General features: G+C 44.8%; 1 protein-coding gene and 1 long non-coding RNA gene across 2 annotated transcripts; both read left to right on the forward strand.

Moving 5' to 3' along the window:
- The first annotated feature begins 11,144 nt into the window (after nt 1–11,144).
- LOC308366455 lies at nt 11,145–12,306 on the forward strand. The gene is made up of 3 exons (XR_013968685.1): nt 11,145–11,213; nt 11,504–11,601; nt 12,024–12,306. It is a non-coding gene; the product is annotated as an uncharacterized lncRNA (long non-coding RNA).
- A 275-nt stretch (nt 12,307–12,581) lies between these two features.
- On the forward strand, nt 12,582–19,016 carry ppp4cb (protein phosphatase 4, catalytic subunit b). The gene is made up of 9 exons (XM_080840147.1): nt 12,582–12,704; nt 14,188–14,473; nt 14,672–14,723; nt 14,811–14,861; nt 15,598–15,699; nt 15,859–16,032; nt 16,805–16,931; nt 17,435–17,624; nt 17,881–19,016. The coding sequence occupies exons 2-9, from the start codon at nt 14,376–14,378 to the stop codon at nt 18,008–18,010; spliced, it is 924 nt and encodes a 307-aa protein (XP_080696273.1). The 5' UTR covers nt 12,582–12,704; nt 14,188–14,375; the 3' UTR covers nt 18,011–19,016.
- The last annotated feature ends 324 nt before the right edge of the window (nt 19,017–19,340 follow it).

Raw genomic sequence — 19,340 nt, forward strand, 5'->3', positions numbered from 1 at the left:
GTCAACTTTTTTCTGTGAACACACACACACACAGAGACGCAAGCACAAACACAAACACACACACACAAACACACACACACACACACACACACAAACACACACACACACACACACATACACACACACACACACACACACACACACACACACACACACACACTCCTCACCTTCCTCCTGTTAACAACACTTTTCCATTTTGTGTAGTTTTGATGTATGAAGTTATTTTTTAAGCTGTTGTCTCCCGTTCTCTGCTGTCTCCCAGGCCCCCATCACTCAGGCCGTGTGTCTCGAGTGTCTGTCTGTTCTCCATACAGTGAGTTCAGCTTTTTTATAGCCATCGCTTTCTTTGTGCTTTTCTCTCTCTGCACTCATCTCTCTCCTTCTCTACCTGGTTTCATCTCTCTCTCCCTCTCTCTCTCCCTCTCTACCTCTCCCTTGCCCTCTCTCTCTCTCTCATCCTCTCTCTCTCTCTCTCAATACCTCTCTCTTCCTCAATACCTCTCCCTCTCTCTCTAAAAAGCTAACTCCCTGTCTCTACTGTCTCCCAGGCCCCCATCATTTAGGTCGTGTGTCTGGGGTGTCTGGGGTGTCATCACCTCCATACAGTGAGTTCAGCTTTTTATAACTCTCACTTTCTTTATCTCTCGCTTTCGCTCCCTGCTTTCATCTCTCTCTCTTCTCCCTCTCTCTCTCTCTCTCTCTCCCTCTCTCTCTTCCTCAATATCTCACCCTCTCTTTCTTTTAACTCTCTCTCTTCCTCAATACTTATCTGTCCCTTCCTCTCTCTCAATACATCTCTCTTTCCCTCCATCATATTCCCTTTCTCTTTCTCATTCTCCCTCTCTCCATCTCACTTTCTCCTTCTCTCCCCTCCCTTCCCCAGGTGGACGTATGTCTCGTATCTCTGTGACCTCCATGTCAGAGAAAGGTCCCCTGTTGCCCCTGACTGCCCCAGGGTACTACAAGCTCCACACCCAACAGCCCCTGCACTCATCCTCCACGCACAACAAGCAGCTCCTATCCTCCGTCACCTTCATTCCCAACCTGACCCTCCACAAGGGGGCAGTGTTCAAGTGCCAGGTCTCCTACAAGGGCAAAGACAAGGTGGTCGAGGAGAAGGTGTCTGACAAATTTACAGTGCTGGGTACTTGACACAGTTTTTATCAATTTTATCAAAAAACGTTATATTTATTTACTCAGATAGCTTCTTTTATTCAGATTTTGTCCTAAATGATACTTTCTAAAAATGTCTTCTATGCTAAAAGCATTTGCTCAGATCCAGAAGTAGCAGAGGAGGAATGTGTCCTGTGTCCTCTCAAAACCCTCGAATAGCTCATCCGCATCATGTGTTTAAGGACATGTAATGGTTTGACACACTCTGATTTGCTTTCGCTTATTTGAAAGCAGTGATAACCTTTCATCCTTTCCTCCTTGTGTCTCTGTCTCAGCCACTCCTGAGGTGTCTGAGATCAAGCTGTCTGACTCCAGTGGGGATGCAGGTAGGCTCCTGCACATCACTCTCCATCTCCATAGCAACAGAGACAAGTCATCACTCTACATTTTCTAGTTTATTTTTTCTATATTTATTATACTCTCCACTCAACAGCAGGTAGGCTCCTGTACATCAGTCCCCATCTCCATAGCAACAGAGACAAGTCATCACTCTCTAATTTTATTCTAATTTGTTGCTAAGTGATGTGAAGTAGTCATTTATGTACAACGCAAAGAAACATCTCTATTGGTTTGGGACTTGACTCATAAACTCTTCTTCTTGCAAGGCGAATATATTTCAGATCTTAAAAAGTAATAACATGAATTTCGTTTTTCATTGGATACAATTTCATGAAAAGTTTTACAAGGGCGGCAGGTGAACAGGCCTGTGATATATATCCAATGACAACTTAATCAGTTTTACTAGCCTGAAATAGTGGCGTGTGGAAGAGATTTTAATGTCTTCTACGACAAAAAGGTCTGTTTACGTGCCTGCAAAACTACAAAAACCAAAGAGGAAAACTGCTGTAGTCGGCAACCGTGGGCTTTTGATGTGACGATGTGAAAGAGCTTAAAGATTTAAATGTACCTACCTTCATAGGTAGACTTCAAGATGTGCTGATGATTTGGCATGATTTGCCAATACTGGCTTTGTTTCCCGTATGGTATACACCATGATGGGGCCTCAAAAGTAGTAAACAAACAAACAAAACTGGGCTCTCCTTCGGGATTTCTTTGTGGCTTCACTTTTAAACCAATAGACGCTCGATCCAGTCTTTTTTTGAGCTCAGTGGTGATCTCCGCCCTTCATCACTCTTCTGTTCTCTCTGATTTCCGTGCTGCAGACACCACCATGCTGACAGTGCAGGCCTCCCGGTTCCACCCTGACGTCATCACGTTCCGCTGGTTCTGCGAAGGCGGTGAGCTGAGCCCGGTTGCTTTGGCCCCGGCGCTGGCGGCGCCCCGACCCGACGGCGAGGGCTTCTTCTCGGCCATGAGCCAGTGCCGCCTCCCTCGCGCTGAGCTGGAGAGGGGCGGGACCAAGGTGTGGGTCACTGTGCACCACATCGCCCTTAAACAACCAATCACACGCAAGACCACAGGTGAGGATGGAGAAGGGGGGGTAGGGAGAGGGGGAGAGAGATTTTTAGAAACCTGCTCTATAATTTACAACAAACTAACATGATAATAAGGCCAGGCTGTCCAGGCTTCAATTTTCCAAAAATGTTGAATATATAAAAATGCAAAAACTACGTAACAAATACGTGCTAAACTGAAAGGAGGAAACTTGACTAAGAAACTAATGGACATTATTTAGCACTGTTTATATTATGATTGTGTGTTTCTATTTGGTGTGCATTTAGAAAAAGCATTGTATGCCCAGGCCCAGAGTCCCAGGGTTACTGGGCTATGGGGGTTGGGAGGGAGGAAGGGGGCACTGGAGGTGATTTTATGACTTCCTGTTTCTCAGGGTTCATAAAGAAACCCAGTGTCTCAGAAATCACCTCAGCAAGTCACAGCGCAGCTCTTACATTCAGCTGTGAGGTCACCGGATTCTACCCCCCCGACGTGTCCGTCACCTGGTTGCAACTGCGGAAGATAGAGCGGAGCAAGGACACAGAGCGAAGGAGCGATGAAGATGAAGACGATGATGATGACCATGATGAAGACAGAGTGGAGGTTACAGAGGGAACACAGCTCTGGGGGCCTTTGCTCACAGAACCCAGAACGTTCCGGGCCACGGCCATGCTGGAGGAGCCGGGGTCGGAGGTCAAGGGGGTGGAGCCTGCAGATGGGGTGATGTGTAGAGTGGACCACTGCTCCCTACAGGCGCCCGTGGAGAGAGTGTGGCGGAGAGCTCACACCGGTAAACACAAATAACACACACACTCTGTGTTCACACTGGTAACCACAAATAACACACACACTCTGTGTTCACATGGATAACCACCAATAACACACCCTCTCTGTCTGTACTCACATTGGTAAACACAAATAACACTCTCTGTGCTCACACTGGTAACCACAAATAACACACACACTGTCTGTGCTCATATCGGTAAACACAAATAACACAAAACGTTCTGTTTGTGTTCAAACTAAGTAAATGAACGCACCACCACAAACTGAAAAACAAAATCTTTCCTCTCTGTCTCTATCTCACCAAACTCTCCCCTCTCTATCTCTCTCTCTCTCCTCTACCTCAGCCCCTCCCTCCATCCCTCCGTCTCTCTCCGTGCGTTGGACGGGGGACGGCGTCGGCGTGTTCTCTCTGCTGTTGCGTGGTTGCAGTGCGGACACTACATTCCTGTGGGCAGCAGGGGGCGCCACCATGTCTCCGCTGCTCTCCGAAGAGAGCAAGGCCACGGGCGCTGACGGTCACAAGGAAATGACTAGCACCTGCGCTGTCTTTCAGTTGTCTGGCCAACCAAGTCAGGGGAGCGTTACGAACGTTCACAGTCACACTAACGGACACACAAACAGTAAGCAGCACACTCACACTCACACTCACTGTCATTTCGTCTTTTCATATGCTGTTTGCTGGAAAGTACCTTTGCTTTCAACAGGAGGGTGCTATAAAAAACAACTTATTAGTAGCAGTGGAACCACCCAACTGCTTGGTTTAAAAGAGTAAATGTTTTAAGTGGTAAACACAATTAAAGACTTTCTAACTGGGTGTTGGCAGAGAGTTAGTCTATGAAGCTGTAAGGCCTGTCGTGCGGAACGGCCAGCGCTGGTGTTCTGTGAGGTCTAGGGGCTGAGTTCTGACGTGTGGCCTCTCTACAGAGCCGAAGCCAGCCATGCTGGAGTGTGAGGCGGAGGTGGCCTTCATCGACGACGAGGAGGATGATGGTGTGAGGAGGCATCAGAGGGCGCCTGTGGAGAAGAGGAGTGATGGACAGAGAGAAAAGAAGGAGAGCACGGAGGAGAAGAGTGAACAGACAGAGATGAGATTGGATCCTGCCTACATCAACAGAGTGAGCCAGGGGGAAGGAGAGGGAGGAGGGGAGAGAGAACCACTTCGAGTCAGTGTGGAGATCACACACCCCGCCCTCAGCACGCCAGTGTACCGCATATGGACAGGTAACACACTCACTCACACACACACACACATACACACACACCGCCCTCAGCATGTCAGAGTACCGCATATGGACAGGTAACACACTCACTCACACACACCCATACACACACACCGCCCTCAGCATGTCAGAGTGCCCCATATGGACAGGCAACACACACACACATAAACACACACCAGTGTAACACATGGACAAGACACATTGGTTTTCCACATGGGTTTTCCTGTTCTCAATCTGTTCTAATTGTTCTAATTGTGTGTTTCGATTGTACTGTATTCAACAGAGGCCAAGACAGATGCACGCCTTTGATTGCTCTGGTGCAGAAGACTTCCCCCCCCAGCTGGTTCACCCAAACATGGCAGTCCAGGACATCCCACTGATATAGAGGCTTAAACGTTCATCTTATCTCAACGTTTCCTGTCATATATATTTTGTATCGCGTATAACGCCTGTCTATTTAAAAGGATGTAAGCTCTTTAACTTTTGTAACTAAAACAACGTTGTACTGTTCATTTATACTAAAGGATATTTTGTAAAAAAAAAAGTTATTGTAATTGTGTGTATGCTTGAGTCTGTGCGAATTAAAGTTGATTTAACAACCTGCAAAAAGTACCCACCCTTCTGTATAAATAAACAATAAGCCATTGTATGGCTTCCGCTGCAGCTTATGAAAACCTGCCTGCGATTCTTCTATGCGTGTGAACTTTTGCCTTCCTCGGCTCGACGCCGCAAACTAAATTGGCTTGTCTTTTTCACCCAACCGCACTCTAATAGCCACAAGCGGTTCCATTCAGACCGCTATTAGCATATTTGTGATGATACATTTTCCATGACAAGTAACGTTTGCATTTGTTAGCTTTCTTGTTTATAACTAAAGTAGCCTAGTCAATCACAAGATTGCAACTTGTTCCGACTTTCGGCCACTCCATCCAATACCAAGTAGGAGGCTACTATAGCGAACAGTCAAATATCAAAAATATGACAAGTTCATGCGAACATGAACAAGGTGGAAAGCAACTGCAATTCGTGATTGACCATTTTGAAAATTGAAAACCGAGAAGACGCCAACACAGGTAAGCTAATGTTAATATAGGCTACGGCTTTCAATGTACAGATTTCAACACAAGTAGGCTAATGGTAATATAAAGCTTTCAGTGTACATATTTCAACAGCAGCTGTAGTCCATAAGTATCTTAGTCAATTGTAATAGACATGAACATGACACTCGTCATGCAGCTTTTTTCGTTGGTTACTTTTTAGACTAAACATTACTGCGGTGAACCGCCTTTGACTCTTCCTCTTAAACACCGGACATATTAACATCAGGAACTAGAAGAAGTATCGGCTGCAGTGACACAATGATATGACTGCACTCTTAATTCTTAGCAGGCAGGGATCAGAACGACCAGACAGGTGGCCTAACGTTCCCTGTGGCTGCAGTAAACTCGTAGCCTAATAGATGTCAGCGTGGATATGTAACATTTTCGAACATTTTAAAAACTTGTAAGAGAACTGAGAAGACAGCTATGGACCAAGATGACACTCTTTTTCCCCGTGTTGCAAGGACTTTTTGGGCTGCGTGGGTGAGTAGGCTGTATTGTTTTGTTCCTTAGTATCGATACAGAGGACAGTTTTTTCTTAATGTCCGAGATTGTTATCGTCTGCACATTCATGTTACAGAATTTTTGCACAATAACCTCACAAACTGCCAAGTATAGATCTGTTTAGGTTATTTTGTTCTAAGGCAAGGCTATTATCAGTCATTAAATCATATGGTATCTGCAAATTGACATGTTCCATTATTTAAGTACAATACATTCACAAACTGCTAAGCATATTTAGCCTAAGTTGTTTTGATGTAAGGGAGGAGTGTCACATCATCAAATATTTTCTTCCGCTCATTTTATTAAGGCATTGTGTGTCTTTGTTTGAGTTTAATGCTGCTTATCTGCGTCAGTATTTTTATGAGCTCAGGTTTAAAGTGACTTCTCCGTCTCACTTCTCTCTTTGCTGACACCATCTCCATTACTCACACCCAGGCCTACATCACAACCTCTGTGGTCAGATTTCTGAGAACAGAAGCTAACGCAGAAAGCACCGATATCCTTCCTGGTCACGAAGATGATGTTGCCGGAGAGACAGTCAGCCAGAAGCGTGGTGAAGAGCACCCCGAGCGGGTAACGACAGAGACGGAGATAGCTGTGGGGTCACCAATCCTCACAGAGGTGCGCAGCCACGTTCCCACAGTCAAATGGGAGAAGTGTGAGGGTGCCACTGGTCGTCATGTAGAGGAAACAAATGTTTACAGCGTGCAGTACTCCAAAACTAGTGACGCAGAGAGAGGTCTGGAGGGTGAGGAACCGGAACAAGTGAGTTTTCATAAGAAAGATGATCGTAAGCAAGACTTTGCTGCTGAGAGTAGGGAACACAAGAAGAAGCACATCCATCATTCCAACGGAAGTGAGGATCATCACAGAGAGACCATAGACATCACATTGAGCCCAACAGAGCATGGCACCGTAGGTGAGGAACATCACAGAGAGACCATAGACATCACATTGAGCCCAACAGAGCATGGCACCGGAGGTGAGGATCATCACAGAGAGACCATAGACATCACATTGAGCCCAACAGAGCATGGCACTGGAAGTGACAGCAAGCTTGGCACACTGATGGAAAGGGTGGATGAAACATTGAGAACCAAGGCCGAAGGTTTTGTGATGAGTGGCGACTCTGCAGCGGGAAATTCTAGGAGTGAGGGAGGAAGTGAGCTCCGTGACTCTGAGGGAGTTCACAGTGTTGTCAGAGGCCGGGAAGACTCACAGGAAGAGGAGATGAAGATGACGATGATGATGATGGAGCAGGAATTAGATTGTGGGCATGATGCAGGAGCACCTCAGACCATTGGCACCCATACAGAAGAAGACGCAGTAGTGTTCAATGTCACCCTCACGGAGCTAAAAGCACCACTGTCAGATGCCAGTCTTACCCACCAGGAAGTGGCAGTGACTGATGCCACCCTTAAAGACCAAGACAAACCACTGCCCATCGCCACCTTCACAGACCACGAAGAGGAAATGCACACTTTAAGCCGTGGACAGGAGGAGGTGGCAGTGACGTCATGGGTTGAATGTGTAGATGAGGTGGTAAAAATACAGAAAGTGGATGGTGAAAACTATGCAGAGGTATCTGTGGCCAACTTCACCTCTCTGGATCAAGTGAACAGCGTACACAATAGCCTGAGGGAAGATCAAGAGCTGATTTTGCCTCAATTTGTTGAACAACCAATGACTGTATGGTATTACAAAGAGGTGGAAGAAGATGCCGAGGCATCTGAAAATGAAGAGTGTGAAAGTGGGCTACAAGAGGAAGAGGAGAGATCAGGAGGCCAAAGGACTGAGGTTCCTGCTGATGATAAACATCTATGTGAAACATCAGTGGAGGCTGGGAAGGAATTAGCTGATGAAGATAATCAAAGGGATCTAGAGGAACTCGGGTTAGAAGGCCAGTTCACTGAAGATAAAGACCGAAAAGCAGGGGAACAGGGTGAGGAGGAGATGATAGAACAGGAATTAGTTTGTGCAAATTACCAAAATAGACCTGAAGTAGAGCAACTACAAGGCCAAATCAAAGAAGATGATGACACAGAAGAAACTATTCCTGGCAAACATATGTGTGAGGAACAGGAAGTAAACAGCTCTGAGGAAGAGGAGGACTATGGAGATAAAGAGAAGGAAGAGAGCACATGGAAAGACGACGCAGCAGTAATGCTCCAGGATTCTCCACTGGCAGCAGAACCTGTCATGGTGACAGACACGACTCTAGCTGTTTCAGAGATGTGTGAAGAGGACCTGATGATGGTTGGACAGCACACACAAGTAATGAGTGCAAATGCACAGGAAACCATGGATGGTGTAAGTGAGGTCGCTAGTATTGCCATGAACCACAGCGTGGAGGAACAGAGACCACAGAAAGCAGAACCATTTAGCGAGGATGCGGAGGAGGAACACAAAGAGGAGTTTGAAGACTTGAGACCTGCAGAGGAATCAGAAGATGAGGGGGTCTCCATTGAACCCGATGACACGGAGGCCCAGGAAGCACACGAAGGATGGCATTCCAAGTCAAACTCTGAAGAAGAAGGTGAAGAGGATTTCACTGAAGACTTCACATCACCGATCACAGAGGCCAGTGATGCATTACTGTACCATGCAGAGATACCAGAGTTGGAGGCTATGGAGGCAGGGACAGAGGCCTCACTGCTGAGGGATGATGCAGACACAACAACCACAGAAGAAGAGTCTATGGAGGCAGGGACAGACGCCTCACTGATGAGGGAGGATGCAGACACAACAACCACAGAAGAAGAGTCTATGGAGACAGGGACAGACGCCTCACTGCTGAGGGAGGATGCAGACACAACAACCACAGAGGAAGAGTATATTGAGGCAGGGACAGACGCCTTACTCCTGAGGGAGGATGCAGACACAACAACCACAGAAGAAGATATTAGCTTAGCCAGCAAACCCGAAGACTCAGAGTTAGACATGTTAAGGGAATCACAGTTGAAATCTCGGGAATCCGGAACATCTGCAGTATCAGGTCACACTGAACAAAATCTTACACCAGACATCCTCAGTTGTAATCGTGACGGCGTCATGCCTGACCCTGGGTTTGTGGAGGAGACCTCTGGAATGGTTATGTCACGTGATGCACCTGAAGACATAACTCCAGAAAATTCTGATTCAGAAAGGGAACACAATCTTTCAGAGACGTCTGAGTCCATGCCAGAGTCTGAATCAAACCCCAGACAGCAGGAGGAAGCAGAGCACAAGATGAAGAGGCAATTATCTAATAAATCCAATTCATCAGATGAAGGAAGGGAATCGGAGATCAAGGGATTGACCACCACAACATTCACAGACGAAGAGGAAAGGATGGAGTCCGATAGTAAACTATATGGTGATGTGGTGATGGGTTCAGAACTTGTCGATGTGTCGATGGACAATAGTAAAGTAATAAGTAGTAATGTGAATTCTGACTTTCACTCTTCAGAGACTAATGCCGTGTCAGACGGATCACTGCGCATGGGACAGGAGGTGATCAAAGGAGGAGAAGCAACAACTGAGGCCCCTCAGAGACTAGCTGACACCAACACACTGTGGTCCGACCAACAGATCCTTACGCCAGAGGGCTACACCAACACACTGTGGTCCGACCAACAGATCCTTACACCAGAGGCCGACACCAACACACTGTGGTCAGACCAACAGATCCTTACGCCAGAGGCCGACACCAACACACTGTGGCCAGATACACAGATCCTTACACCAGAGGCAGACACCAACACACTGTGGCCAGATACAGAGATCCTTACACCAGACGCAGACACAGGAGAACCCCCAGAGCTGTCTGAGTGCTCCATGGAACAAAAAGCACTGAAGGATTCAGATGTGGAGCCACAAGCTCCACAGAGCATAAACCCAGAGTCTGAGAGCGAATGTGAAGGAAAGATACTTGAAGACACCGGCAAGACTCAATCCGGGGGGTTGTGTGAAACGGGATCCATCAGTAGTGATGAGGACAAACAGCACAGAGAGAATGCTGCAGAAATGAACCTGATATGGGAACCGGCAGAAAAAAAAAGGGAATTACTGGAAGACAAGGTAGACAATGAATCTGAATCAGTCATGGAGATCGTAACAGACCTGACTGGAGAAATAGAGTTTGAAACAGCGCAAGAGGGAAGAGCTGGGATCCCAGTAGCAGAACAGGATCATATGGAGGACGACATACAAGAGGCTTTACCAGAAGAAGAAGACATGGCAGAATTAAATGGCAAACCAGATGTTCAACACATGGCAACCATGAAGGCAGAGAGCGAAGAGACAACCAAACTGGATGGGAGGTCAGTGTTAAAAAGAAAATTTGAAAATGTCACAGAGGAAGAGGCACTCGCAGATGAGCCAGACCTCACACAGCCTCTGGAGGAATTATCAGCAGGGGACTTCAGACTGCAGGTAAATACAATTTCACTCTCTTTTTGGTTCAATTCTGTAGTCATATTTGTTATATTTATAGCTTTACAGTTGTACATTTTGTTGATTTCATTGTCATGTTTGGATCAATTGTGTGTGACCATTGTTTATCTCCTCTTTTCCTACATCCAGGTGTCCTCTTTGGACTTCTCTGTCCAGAAGTCTCGCATAGCGGTGAAAAACCCGCTGGTCCGCCCTCCCAAAGACCCGCGCACCCTCCTCAATCTGACCTCTCTGGAGCCCACGCCTAGGGCGGCAGAGGCCCCTCCAGGCCCCCCCGGCAAAAAGGTTCCCATGTTTGGTGTTCCCCTGGGAGGTCTCGGGGTAATGGGGGTCAAACTGCCCGGTGAGTACAAGACAAAAAGGGAAAAAAAAATCACACTGCAAAAGAAAAACACATTTAAACAGTAAAAAAGGAGTGTTCCTTTGAATAATTTTTGAAGGTTCCTTTTAGAACCAAAAGTTGGATGGTTCTTAGATGACTTCGATGATTCACATGATTGTGTTACTGTTCCTTCCAGGGCTAGGAGCTGGGTTTCCTGTGTTGAGAAAAACAAATCAAGAGGCAAAAGAAGAAAAGAAGTCAGAAGGCTCCCCAGCACTGGTGCTTCACACTCTGTCTTACATTTAGTCATTTAGCAGATGCTTTTGTCTAAAGCGGCGTACAAGGGAGAGAACAGTCAAGCTACGAGCATTAGAACCCTGGTGTAACAATAGATACTACTTTACATAGGGGGAAAAAAACGAAAAAGAAGTGCAGGAATGTAACCGCTGTAAGTGCAAGTTAAGCACCAGTCGAAGTGCCAGTTTAGGAAGTCTTCACACTGTATGTATATCTGCCTTGTGTTCAGTGTCTTATAGCTCAGTGTTAATGCTGCTGTTCCTCTCTCTTAGCAGACATCTGAAACAGAACAGAGGCGGACAGAGGATGCAGACGTAGAGGTTCAGACACAGAGCAAACCCAAGTGGACGCCGCCAAAGCATGCCATAGGGTACGGAAACACAGCACTGCTGGTTTTTGGTGGTTTTCAGATATCTTATTCAGTGTGCATCACTGTAATGGAGGCGAGTGGGAGCAGAGCTGTGTGTAAACCTCATTTCTTGGTGCTGATGTGCAGACAGAAGGACGTGCTGGTGTTAGCCCTCTTTCTAACATGCCTGCCTTCCATGCCTGCAGCTGAATGTTTTAGCCTTGTAGTAGGCTATACTGTGCTTCTCACAATGCAGGTTGCACACACATTGGTAATTTAATCTGTAAATCGACTGCACACATTGTGAGACAAAGATTAACTGAAATCACTGAAAAACATGCAGATATGCTACTTGTCTTCGCAAGAGATACTTCAGTTATGTGTTATGTGTCATGTAAAGACCTGCCAGCCTGTTTATACAATCTATCTGTTTGTTTGTATAGGATGGGGAACCCTTTCATGATGGCTGAGCTGAAGGGCAAACTTAAGAAGACTCCCAAAGAATAAGAGGATGACCAATGGCTGGAACTAATTACACTGAAGTTAAACTTAATGTCAGGTTGTTGCTGAGTGGTTTTCACTCAGGCAATCTATTGGTCATCATCAGTTATATAGGCTACTGATAGGCCTTGTTTTCACGAGTGATTTCATGGCTTTGTATTCAAATGAGTCATATACATTATAAATACAAAATAATATCGTTGCAAAAATTGGTGGAATCCATGATTTTGTATATTCAACTATGAACTGAACTTTATACGCTGGAAAGGACTGTAAAGCGAACTTTAAATAAATAATGTGAAATTATTTATTGTTTTCCCTTGACGTATGTATTTTACTACTCATAAACTTTAGCTGCTGTTAATATATTTTGTACAATTATTTGTTTCTGAAATAACGTTACCATGGATGATAGGAAACCCTCCCGTATGTGGGCGGCTGCGCAGTGTGTTCTGCACGACGTCAGTGGGTTTTCGGAAAGGGAGGCGCTAGTACGCTACCAGACACCGGTGATTGAGGTGGGGTAAGAAAAGAAGGAATACCGGGAGAAAGAAGAAAAACGACAACGAATGAAACTGCCCCTACATTAGAATTTCGATATTTACACCGCATATATAATCGAGGTAAAGTACCACACAACTGGATGTTGTAATTGCTGATTCATCGATGTTAATAAATACGACAAAAGTCGACTTTTTTTTCTTGCTAACGTTACGTTAGCTGGTTAGCTTACTAGCTGGTTGGCTAGTTACCATTAGCCGAAGTCCAACCTATTATCTAATGTGTTACTAGCTAGCATGCTAAAGCAAGGGATAGCTACACTAGCATTTACCCGAGGCCAAGTAGATTGACTAACATGATGCCGTTATGTCACTGATAAGCTAACTGAATAGCTAGAAGGCAGAAATATTTAGCTCGAGAACGATTAGTTGGAATGTGAGCTAGTTCACATTCACTGTTAGTCATGTGTTGTTTGAAAGTGTACCAGGTGACTTGTTTTTTTGCTTGCAACTTGTAATTGTGCCAGTTAACAGTGCCTGCACCCATTGATGTTGCATGCCGGCATGCTCCAACTTGTGTAACTTTAGGTAAAGCTAACGATAGCAATTCACGGTACTTATCTGAGTGGAGTTCGTCGTTAAACAGGTTGAGATAGATGTATGAAGTCGAAAATCGGTACAGTTTTGTAAATTAGTTAACGTTACGTTACGCCAATTTTAGCTATGACAAAATATGTACGCGCGCTATTTTAGCGAAACCGTATCGTTATTTGCGCTTCATCGAAACATTTTGAAGAAGTTGGCTAACCTTAGATGAAGTGGATTCGCAGCTGAAAGGTTAGCAAGCTATAGCGATATAAATTACATGCTAATGTTAGCTTATCAATTTCTTTGGATAGTGATTTTGGTGGCTATTTTATACTTTTGTTACCGCTTGTTCTGAAGTCACATCGAGCCGCTTTCAAGGGGCTAAAGTTGACTACCGTAGCAAGCTGGTCAAGGAAGCAGTGAGCGAGCCATGAAAATATGAATCTCCAGTCTGTGTAGCCTAGCTATGTGTACACAGTTTGTGTCAACGTTAACTGTTACCTCTCGCGAATGCTTTAGCTAAAGAGTGAACCGTAGCTGGGAGGGCAGCTGTATGGATATTTAAGCTGTTTAGAGAAGCAAGTATAGATCAGAATTATAACGTTATATAGTGTCTCCCATATTTCTGTTGGTTTTTGTCAGTTTGCTCCGAAGTCGACTGGTGCTACTAGCCAGCCTGGCAAGGCGGCCTCAGTCATGAAGCTAACGTGAACTAAGCGCGGTTGCTTAGATGAACTTTGGTTGTTGGCCATTTTAAAACGTTTATTTAAACTTGACCGTCATTTTGGTTCTACTTAAGTCAAACTGATTTAAATGATACTATTTCACACCACGCACTGTAGTTTGCACTGTCGTTTTAATGGATTGTGGCGTAGAGGTGATCTTGTCATAACAATTCTTTACCACAAGGGGCCCGTTTTTAAAATGTAAAGAGATGTTGCATTCTCAGTTTGTGTCACAGTAGGCTTGACAGTCTGCATTCTATGAACTAAAACAGATTCACAATTTCTGTCTACAGATCTCTTGCTACATACCCTGGCCCCTCTCTTTCTCCTGTCTGTGTTTTGACGTGAGAGAGTCTGTGCGTGAGGCAGAAACAGTGGTTATCTGTCTGCCATACTGATTACCAGTGTGACGTGATTGGGGTACGGCTGGGTGTTTTCCCTCTCTCTCTCGCTGTTTCGTCTCTTGTTTGTGCGATTGGCCATGGGTGACATCAGCGATCTGGACAGACAGATCGACCAGCTGAGGAGATGTGAGCTCATTAAAGAGAATGAGGTCAAAGCGCTATGTGCCAAAGCCAGGTAAACAACAACAACAAGCAAATTAACAACCAATCTTTATTGCTTGTGTTGAAAGAGAGAATGTGTCCAATGCATTGTTTTTGGTGTGTTTTAAGATGTGTGCTCACATTTTTGTGGTATGTCATGCCATTATTTTGAACTGAGCAAACTGTTCTACACCTTCTGATCTGATTTGTGTGAAATCTGTTCCCATCCCAGAGAAATTCTTGTGGAGGAGAGCAACGTACAGAGGGTAGATTCTCCCGTGACGGTAAGTAGAAATCCTTTGGTGTGCCTTCTGGTTTGCTAATTGTATTCTCCTGTTTTTAAGGATAACAGTATCATTCTCTATGCACAGGTATGCGGCGATATCCATGGACAGTTCTACGACCTGAAGGAGTTGTTTAGAGTAAGTGTGTTGTCATTCCTTTAAAGCTGCAGATCAGCACATTCTTACCGGCTTAAGTCAAGGATGAAACCTTGAAAATTGTGCCCACACTGCACTTTTGATGCAGAATGATCAATCACGGAACAAACACTGAACCTCGTGTTTTTTTGAAATGATAACTAATTGAGTCCATGTCAAATAAAGTTGTTTGTTGATTTAAAGAACATCAAGTTTAGTTGTGCAGGTAGATTTTATGGTGGAGTATGTTAATGCCAGTCAGTGTCATTGAGAATTCTCTCTTCTCCTCTCTTTACGTAGTGATGCAGTGAAATGGTTCTTGTTTAATCAAATAAGATGTTTCAAAGAATTATTTGTGTTTGATAGAGACTGTTAAAAAAATAACCCATTCATTTTGTTTGAGTGTTGATGGCCCTTCTTTCACGGGGAAAACTCCTGTACCAAGTACTCCCTGACTTAACACATGAGAAAGCCATGAAGGCACATTCATATTCACCAGTTACATTTCTCATCGATCTTAAATTGGTTATAATTTGTTAATAACTTCAGTTAAGCTGATAAATCAGAAACTTTTTGTTCGGTAACACCAGCAGAAGAGGTAATGTCAAGTGGGGTAAAACGAACACTGCTTGAGAAGAGAAGATTCTTCAGTGAATCAGCCCTTGTTACCTTTAAGATGTGCTGCAGGCCCTGGTCCCATGTTCCGTCTGAGCTCATGTTCTTCCGGTTCCCTCCGCAGGTGGGTGGTGACGTTCCAGAGACTAACTACCTCTTCATGGGCGATTTTGTGGACAGAGGGTTCTACAGTGTAGAGACATTTCTGCTGCTTTTGGCTCTTAAGGTAACGCTGATCGTTTCGAGTATGTGATAAGATCTCGCATGTGTTCATATGTATAGTCCTGGTGTGTTGTGTTTTGACTGTGTGTTTACAGCAGCCTGACTCACACACAGTGTTTGACTTGTTCTCAGTTTCTGTTGGTGTCTCCTCGTTCTTCCTCAGGTGCGCTACCCTGACAGAATCACGCTCATCCGCGGCAACCACGAGTCGCGGCAGATCACACAAGTGTATGGTTTCTACGATGAGTGTCTCAGAAAGTATGGCTCCGTGACGGTGTGGAGGTACTGCACAGAGATCTTCGACTACCTGTCCCTCTCTGCCATTATCGACGGAAAGGTGGGTGCAGGCTTCCGTCTCCCAGTCTCAGACCTTTTGCATGTGCCTCTGTCGAATGTTACTTTAAATGTAATGTCTGAAGTCAAATAGTGTTTGTACTTCAGTTAAAGCTATGGGGGATGATTGACTCTATATTTAATTTGTTTAAGATCACAGGAACAATTGCGTCCATATTTTGTTCCTTTAGGTGCATTTGTGAAGTGCACACTTAATCATGCATTGTCATCCAGCCTCCGTTTGGTCTTCAGTGTTGCTATATCTGCAAGTTCTAGAGTGCTTGTAATGGTAATTGTGTGACTCGTTGTGGTCTTGATGCTTCTTAAATAGTAACTGGTTATTTCCTGGCTGTTTCAGGAAATGTGTGTGTATATGTGTATTTGAAAATCTTATTTAATGGGTATAATCCACATGGGGCATTTCATTGTACACCAATCGATGATACGATACCATCATGATAAGACATATAATTAAACAAGTTGTTTAATTCTGTGATGCATTGTGAGTTATAGCTCCCATATATATTATATTTCCTATACTGGGAATATGCAGTCATCTTGGCAGGGTATATATATATTTTTTTATTATTATTTGTTTTAATGAATATCCACTGTGTCACAAGAGGTCCATTTTTTTTTAACTTCAGAAGCAATATTACCAGAATAGATGTGTGTATCAAAAGAGAATCATCGAGATGGTCACCCTTGACCAGGCAGGAAACTCACTGTGTCGTACTAACTGTGAACTCGCTCTGTGTGTGTTTGTGTGCGCGCAGATCTTCTGTGTGCACGGTGGCCTCTCCCCCTCCATCCAGACGCTGGACCAGATTAGAACCATTGACAGGAAACAGGAAGTGCCCCACGACGGCCCCATGTGCGACCTCCTCTGGTCCGATCCTGAAGGTGAGCGCAGTAAGCCGCACCTGTAGTTGTTAGGGTCCTGACATGAGATTTGTGTTGCTTATGTATGCATATATAGATGTATTTAAACAATATATACGTTTATGCTACAACTTGATGAATACCTGTTATTGTCAACATTGCAGGAACATCTGTTTTATTATCCTTATAATTGTTCACATCTTGGAGGAATCACTACGACTAAGTTTAGGCACGGATTTGATCCAATTCCGATTCACAAACTAACGATTCAATTTAAATAGGAATGAGTTATGACATGCTATCTGGCTGCTTTCCAAATTAAGAGAGATTTGTAAAGAGATCTTAAGTATGGTGACCTTAATCAAATATTCAGTTTCAAATATAACATTTCAAATAGATCCATTAAGAGCTCCATGCTAGATCACCACCTGAGGTCTATCTGTGCATGTGTGCCTGCCTTCAACAGTGAACAAATGTGACCACATGTTCCAATATTTGTCTCTCTCTCTGGTCTCCTTCATCAGACACTACTGGCTGGGGCGTGAGTCCGCGAGGCGCCGGCTACCTGTTTGGCAGTGACGTGGTGGCCCAGTTTAACGCTGCTAATGACATTGACATGATCTGTCGAGCGCATCAGCTGGTCATGGAGGGATACAAGTGGCATTTCAATGAGACTGTCCTCACGGTGTGGTCAGCACCTAACTACTGCTATAGGTGAGTGTGTGTGTGTGTGTGTCGTCAGCTTTTAACTACTGCTGTGGGTGTGTGTGTGGTCAGCTTCTAACTACTGCTATAGGTGAGTGTGTGTATGTGTGGGCAGTAGCTGACTACTGCTGTGTGTGTGTGTGTGTGTGTGTGTGTGTGTTTTGGGTAGGGTTGCGAGGCAACAGGTGCCTCTTGAAGCTGTTAAGCTAACACTGTATCTGTCTGAAAGCTAATTAGTGCCCTTGGTTTTTTTTTTCTGTCTCAGGTGTGGTAATGTGGCAGCCATTTTAGAACTGGACGAGCACCTGCAGAAAGAGTTCATTATCTTTGAGGCGGCGCCACAGGAGACTCGTGGCATCCCCTCCAAAAAGCCTGTGGCTGATTACTTCCTGTGACCACGTGACCCTAGGAAGCATAACACGCTTAGCAGGAGATGCCATCCTCCGCACCGACTTGTATTTCTATCTTCCTCCACTCCTCCCCTCCCTCTGCCCTACCCTACTGTCTTAATGTTGATTTCTTCTCTTCTTTTTTGTTTTGTTTGTTTTTTTAAAGTATTCTCTCGCTCATTGCCCTCTGATCTTGTTTTGTAACTGCCCCTGAAGGATTTTCTTTTGTAAAGACTCAAACTTCTGCACACCTTCACCTCCGTACCCACACAAAACTCCTGGACTTCAGTTTTCACCCCCTCTCTCTCTCACACACACACACACACACACACACACACACACACACACACACATTACCCACTGCTGTACTTGCCCCCCATAACCCCCTTTCTATGCTGTAGCAGTAGAGTTTCTAATTAATGTGAAGAGTACTACGGAGAGAGGGAGTGAGGGAAACGCAGAGAGAGAGAAAGGAGATGAAAGAAGGAATGAGTCACTTTCCAGTCATTGGGTGTTTGCTGGGATAGTCGGAGTGGGTCGTTTGCATTACATGCATCTTATTTTTTCTTTCTTTTTTTCTCTTCTGTTTCTTTTGAAAAAGAGAGGGGGGATTGGATTAGTTTTCATAGGTTTTGTGTTTCAGTCTGTCTCTCTCCCAGGCGCTGCCTGACTGTGGCACGGATCGGCCCTGATCCGCTTGGGGCCGGGTCAGGGCTGCAACCGTTCCAGCGTCAGCTGCTCTGTGCTCCGTTATTTGTGAACAGGTCCGGATCAGAGTGGAAAAGCTATGATCTGACTGCTGCAAGACTTAGTGTACCAATGGACCACACACATATACACGCTGCGCTTCTTCTTCTCTGAGAGGAGTGACTCTCAAACGACCGGTGTCTCGCAAACCAAACTGCATTCTTTCTGAAACGTGCTTTCCCTTTGACTGTTCTCTCTCTAGGACTTCTTGATTTTTATTATTAATTATTTGTGACAATAAAACTGTACTTTTGTATAAAGTTGACCTGTCTGCACATGTGTGGTCATTATGTGAACCCATATATTCCAGTTACATAGTCCATCAAGCAAGTATTGCACATCTTTCACAAGCGATGTGGAAGGGGTTGTCTGAGAGTTTATGATAGTAATTGAACAACCAGATTGATCAATGTATTTAGTCATTTAAAGCATTTTAACAACCTCTCAACGTCAAGTTGCTCAATCCTAAACAAGTCTTGGTCAGTTGAGCGTAAATTCCAGAAGAGTTTTATATATCTGCTGTGCACAGTAGAAACATCACCCCATTTCTGGTGGTCTTTTGGCTGTCATCGGGAATGTTTTTCCCTCG

This window comes from Sprattus sprattus (assembly GCF_963457725.1).
Source record: "Sprattus sprattus genome assembly, chromosome: 6".
Classification (NCBI taxonomy): Eukaryota; Metazoa; Chordata; class Actinopteri; order Clupeiformes; family Clupeidae; genus Sprattus; species Sprattus sprattus.